This window comes from Microtus ochrogaster, linkage group LG7_11, assembly GCF_000317375.1.
Source record: "Microtus ochrogaster isolate Prairie Vole_2 linkage group LG7_11, MicOch1.0, whole genome shotgun sequence".
NCBI lineage: Eukaryota > Metazoa > Chordata > Mammalia > Rodentia > Cricetidae > Microtus > Microtus ochrogaster.
In genome coordinates, this window is record NC_022032.1 from 10,623,670 (window position 1) to 10,630,168 (window position 6,499).

At 48.3% G+C, this 6,499-nt stretch overlaps 1 protein-coding gene across 1 annotated transcript in view; it reads left to right on the forward strand.

The window, feature by feature from the left end:
• Dusp4 (dual specificity phosphatase 4) overlaps window positions 1-3,678 on the forward strand; it is a 14,621-nt gene extending 10,943 nt beyond the window's left edge. The window contains exon 4 of the mRNA XM_005362521.3: window positions 141-3,678. Within this exon, the coding sequence (XP_005362578.1) occupies window positions 141-526 (386 nt within the window). The 3' untranslated portion in view covers window positions 527-3,678. The remainder of the gene's footprint in view (window positions 1-140) is intronic.
• Window positions 3,679-6,499: the final 2,821 nt, after the last annotated feature.

A 6,499-nucleotide genomic window follows, 5' to 3' on the forward strand; every position in this document is an offset into this window, starting at 1 on the left:
CCCCCCCCACTCCTTTCCAATAGGAACAGTGCTCCCATCCTCCAGTGCGGCTCGTCTAACCCACTCCCACGTCTTAGCTTCTGCCACATGCAATGGTGGTGATGCCAAGGGCCCTAACCACGTCACACTCTCCGCCCCAGATGCCGTGAAGGACTGCCGAGGGCGAGTGCTGGTTCACTGCCAGGCGGGCATCTCCAGATCAGCCACCATCTGCTTGGCCTACCTGATGATGAAGAAGCGCGTGCGGCTGGAGGAGGCTTTCGAGTTCGTCAAGCAGCGCCGAAGCATCATCTCGCCCAACTTCAGCTTCATGGGGCAGCTGCTGCAGTTCGAGTCTCAGGTGCTCACCACGACCTGTGCTGCCGAGGCTGCCAGCCCCTCGGGGCCCCTGCGGGAGAGAGGCAAGGCCACTCCCACCCCCACCTCGCAGTTCGTCTTCAGCTTCCCTGTGTCCGTGGGTGTGCACTCGGCCCCCAGTAGCCTGCCGTACTTACACAGCCCCATCACCACATCCCCCAGCTGTTAGGGCTTGTCTCTGAATGCCAAGGCCAGGGGTGGCCCCCAGCCAGGGTTGTGCAAGCCACGTGTGCGCAGCAAGTAGGGACTAACCAGTGGGGGCCAGGTGATCACGATCCGTCCCCATCCATTTCTCCCTGGCTAACCACAGGGCCAGCTAGAATGGCAATAACGACTTCGAATACATCTTAAACGCAAACAAAACACTCCAACCAAGAGCAATAATGGCTGCGTGTGCGGCCAGGGAAGACTGACCGGTGTATGCGTTGGTTTTACTTTGCAGGTAGAAATTTACCTCATTTTTTTTTTTTTCTTAAAGTGGTAAGGCTTGAAGTGAAACCTACAAATGAGCTCCTGGCAAACGTGCTCAGCCAAATTTTATTAAGAGGGGAGAGAAAGAGGAGGAAGCAGGTTTGCCGGAAGTGCCTGGCTGTGTGCTTGTTCTTCTATTGTATTCATAGGAATTTTGTTCTAGGTAACTTTTAGGCCGCAGTACTCACTTGTAATTAGTCACCAACTGAATCATTCTCCTTAGTGAATATTTGAGGATGTCTAAGCAGGAGTCTGCTGATGTGGATTGGGAATGTATTTCTGTTGCAGTCACACAGGAGAGCACGGAAACACATAGGTGTGCTAGCAGCGAGGCAGTGAGTGGTGTCTGGGTTTCTGCCAGTCAGCATGGTCGCCCCCCTGAGATGCCAACCTAGAAGCGGGCAGGGCCATAGTACAGAGGAAAGTTCTGTGGTTGTCACTTTCACAGCTGGTTCCTGAGCACAGTGACCCAGCCACGCAAGCCTTTCTTTCTCCAGTGACCCACTTGGTGGTGGCTAGAGCGTTTTCTTACAACTCGCCTTGGATATTGTTTGTGATAAATGCCATATTTTAAGAAGTGCTCTGGGAAAACTGGGTGCAGTTCAGATTTCCGTACAGTGAATCTTTTGGCAAGGCCCCCATCAAAGCCAGATCACTAAAGATGAACTAAAAACGAAGCATTTTGTAAGTCAAAATGTACCCCCCCTTCAGATAAATTGGCGTTGTCACTTTTAGGAATTTACTTGAAGTATGCCAAGAAATTCTTGTTATTAAATCCCTCCTTAACAAGTGAATACTTTCAAAAGCCCTCTTTTGAATAAAAAGATGTGTCTGCCATGACTTGGGGCTCCTTAAAGTATGGAGGAGTGGGAGAACAGAGGGGGCTGGCTGCCGGCTCTTGTGAAATGGGGACTTGGCCCTTTGGGGTTCTGACTGGGCTAAGGTTTGTAAGGCTGTAAGGAGCCTTTCCAAACAAGACTTCTACGGGGAAGGCTTGGGGTGGGGGAGGGGAGATGTTCCATCTGTAGTACTGGGGAACAGTTTTTTGGACACTGCAGGCTTGTCAGGAATGGGAGCACGTTCCTGTTTGTCATTGGGACCCCCCTTCCCCCGCTTTGAGAGTCTGGATCTCTGTGAGCATTCTCGATCACACATAAATAACTTCAAGCCTCAGTGTCACGATCATGGTGGAATGCTCTTTTCTCATCCGCCATCCCAGATAGCCCGGGTTCCTTCCATTTCCCTCCGTGAACTGTGAACCTGTGTTGGCATGACTCGTATCGGTGGCCTGGGTCAAACTCTGCCTTTGGGTGAGTCCGGAGTCCTCACTTGGTGTTTTTAGAAGAAGGAAGGGCTACCCTGCCTCCCTGCCCCTGCTGCTTGGCTGAAGGCACGAAGGAGTTGAGCCTCTAGGACGGCGGACCCAAGTTGTATGGGCCTCCATTTCCCCCTGCTTCCTTGGCCGCTGAAGAATTAGATTAGATAGAGTTTTGTAGCTAGGCAAGCCCTGGGCTCTGAGAACCGAAGGGCTTCTGGAGGGCGGATAGGCAGCCTTTAGACTATGTTCACTTTTTATACAAGTGTGTTTGCCAAATGTGTCCTAGTTCCCAGACTGGATCCCAACCACACAGGCAGAGGGAGCTCCAGATGTCCCTTCCCAGCTTCCCAGTTCAGGCCTTCTATGACAATGTCAAGGGGCTATTTATAAAGGCATTTTCTTTGTACTTGGTAACAGCATGAGACCCAAAACTTAGAAAATAGGACATTGGTTTGACTGGAAAAAAAAAGGGGGGGGAGGGACCTTAAAAAACTGTTGTTCTCTCTCCAGAAGCCTCTTTGGCCTGGAATATCTCTAATGAAGACCCTGTCCCAGGGACATTCCAAATGGTTAGTTTCAAAAGACAGCATCCTGTCCAAGAACTGATTTCTGGTGATGGGACAAAAGGTATTAAATATTTGTCAGAGAATGAGGAACACTCCCAATTCTCCCCAGGAATCTTGTCTCATCCGTGGGTGTTTGTGGGGGAGTCTGAAGCATAGGTGAGCAGGTGGCTCTCAACTTCATTCCTCCCTGTGACCTGTGCTTGGTTTTCCATAAGGCTGAGGAAGCCACGAGAAGTGACTTAGTCCTTGGGAAGGTGGCAAGAAGGTGGGGGGAGGTTGGAGGTTAATCCCAAGGGGAAGGGACTGGGCCGTGAACATGAAGCCCATGGGAATGATACAATAGTTGATAGTGGTTGTCCATCACCGTCGCCTGGGCAACTGTTAACCCCTCATCCATGTGACCCTTGCCCAGCTAAGCCAGGACTTGTGTGGATGGGACCTCGATACTGATATGTTAGTGTTCCTAGGTGCTTTCCTAGTTTCCTAGGTGTGCCTAGTTTCAGCCAGGTTTTGGAGACTCCACTGCTTCTGGGTGGTGGAATTCCCACAGACGTGAAACAGGAGCTACGGCAACTTTGGTACCAGGTCAGTGTGGTCCACTGTCTACAGCCAGCTGAGGGATGAGGTGGTTTCTTTGCGGGAGCCCCTGCGTGGGAACCAATTTGTGGAGCACTGTGAGTGGGCTCAATGTAGTGTCTGGGTGTTGATGTGTTTCCTTCAACTTTGTCTCCATCAAGAAAGATGGAGAAAGTATGTGTTCATTTTGAAGCCCTCCTTCCAGGGCCCTGCCCTTCCTCCCTGCTCATGACTCATCCACTAGACTTCAGAAAGATAACAATGCAATACTTGGACCTTGTGTAAATAGCCCCATCTTTCTGAGTGGTGTCATTTCTACATTTGATATGCCTGTATTTCTGTAGGATGTACATAGTTTAGGGGATTTTTGTTTTCTAGAAGAGTCAAACATGTCTGTTTTTATTTATTGCTTGAAAACAATCATTTATTTGAAAATAAATACATTTTCAACCGTTTCTGCTTTTGTGGACTCATCATTGGAACACATCCTGCTGCTAGAACTTGGAAGGGGAGGAAGGACCTGGGACCTCAAGTAATCGTGTCTGCATAGCACCTGCTGTGGAGGTGATGAAAGCCGTGCCCTGAGGTGGGGGCTGCTTACTAGGAGTCAGAAGAGCCAATGGCAATAGAGTCTCTCCTGCAAAGATCTATTGGAGCGAGTGTCAGAGGTGACATGGATGGACTGGAAGAGGCCACTGTTGGCATGAAAACAGCAGAGAGGGCTGTCATAGAAGAATGTGAAAGAAATTCCTGTGTGAGGAGGTCCAGGGTCTGAGGTTCAAAGAGTCTGGGGCAATAGGTACTGGCTTCATCTTCTATCAGGGCTATGGAAATGACACTCCAAGGCTAGAGTAAATGCAAGCTAACAGCCATGTAAAACACGGTGACAGAACATGTGCTGATCTACACTTTTTTTTTTTAAATTTTTTTAATTTATTTTTTTTTGAGACCGTTTTCCAGTAGCTATGGAGTCGGTCCTGGAACTTGCTCAGGCTGGCCTTAAACTCACAGGGATCCTCCTGTTTCTGCCTTCCGAGTGCTGGGATTAAAGGTGCGCACCACCCCGCCACACATCATTTTTGTCAGATTCCATTGGTATGGCTTTCCCAAATTGCGAACTGAATAGTAAAATAGTTTGCCACCATCTCATAATTATTTAACATTCTGGAAAACGGTCAAGTGAAACTGAGTTACTACAAGACTTTGAAATAATTAACCTGGGCCACCCTCTAAGCTTGATGCACACGCTCATACTAGCTGCTAAGGTTACTGTGGTCTCACTAAATTCCTGGACATGAAGGAGTGAGCAGAAGTTGGAGGGCTGATTGCTTTTTAAAGGCTCCACCTCTGTAGCACCCCGGGCTCCAGTCTGGTTGAGAACAGTGGGGTGGGGTCTGTCTTAGGCAGCTATACAGACTTGCTTTCTTCTAACCCCCTTTTTAGCCAATTGTGCTTTGTCTTGGCCAAGGAGAACAGAGCCAGTTTTGTTTAAAAAAGACCATCGAGTTATCTCATAAGCACTAAGAAATTGTAAGGACGCTCATAGGGGATGCCAGAGGCCTTGAACCAGACCAGTGACTCACTGCAATGAACAACGCATGGTAGGATTGATGGGACAGAAGGGTGTACTACGTGACACACTGCGGCTCCCGAGGGCACTAGGATGAATGAGGAAGTGTTGGAAGGACGGAGGAGCAAAGTGGGTTTTTGTTTATTTTGTTTCCAATTAATTTGGGGGTGGCATGTTGCAGGGGTGTGGGACAGATATGGAGGGACTGGGAAGTGAATGGGATTGGGTGCACAACGTGAAATTTCCAGAGTCAATAAAGAATTATGAAAAAGAAAAAAACAAGATAAGAAATTGAGGCAACTGGGCACATGCTCTGGATAGCAAGTGGCAGGGCCAGGTTGCGACTCCATATGGCAGAGCTGGGGCCGCATCTTAATCCTGCAAGTCAGCCCTGACAGACTCCCTCAGGGCCCACATTTCTCACCGTTCTAATGAGGCAGAAAGCCAGGAGAGCGAAGAACAGGAAGGAACAGCCCTGGTTCCTTTGGAGCTGCTCACACAAGACCTGAAAGCCAAGACCACACAACTGACCAAACTGCTGCAAATCCATGTGCAGTAAGAGGTATACAGGCAGAAGAAACGTCTCCAACATGACCACTAAAACAGCTATAGTGGTAGTTTATTGGTGTTTTTTTTTGACACAGGGTTTCTCTGTAGCTTTGGAGTCTCTCCTGGAACTAGCTCTTGTAGACCAGGCTGACCTCGAACTCAGAGATCAGCCTGCCTCTGCCTCCCGAGTGCTGGGATTAAAGGCGTGAGATACCACTGCCTGGCTCTATTTGTATTTTCAATAAAGCTTGTTTGAAGATAAGAGTGCAGAGCGAAGTCACCAGAGGCCAAGGAGTGGTGGCACAGACCTTTAATCCCAGGACTCCATGGGCTACCTGAGATTGAATCTGTCTAAAAAGAGGGACAGAACTCATACAAAGGTGATGCCAACACTCTTAAGTCACAGGCCTTTAATCCGAGCACTAGGGAGGTGGAGACAGGAGTGATATGGTTGGGCAGAAAGAGGAACATAAGGCAGGAGGAGACAGGAGCTCAGTGCAGTCTGAGGTTTGGTGGAGAGCATAATAGTCTGCAGTCACACTGTATTATATCCTTTTGGAGTCTTTGATGGAGTTGAAGAATGGTTAGTTATAGTTGTAGTTTTACTTGGTTATGATAAAAGATAAAGTAGATATAAATATTGTAACTAATTCTTGTTTGATATCTGTTTTGTTATATGTAATCTTACTATCTTAAAGTGAAAGCCTTTCTTTTTTTGTTTAAACAGGAAAAGGGGAAATGATGGGGGAGAGTCTTCTGTTTTGTGTTAATTTCATTGGTTAAATAAAGAGACTGCCTTGGCCCTTTAATAGGACAAAATTAGGTAGGCGGAGTAAACAGAACAGAATGCTGGGAAAAAGAAGCTGAGTCAAGGAGTTGCCATGATTCTCCTACCGGACACAGACACAGGTTAAGATCTTCCCTGGTAAGACACCTCATGGTATTACAGGGATATTAGAAATGGGTTAGATCGCCGGGCGGTGGTGGCGCACACCTTTAATCCCAGCACTCGGGAGGCAAAGGCAGGCGGATCTCTGTGAGTTCGAGACCAGCCTGGTCTACAGAGCTAGTTCCAGGACAGGCTCCAAAGCC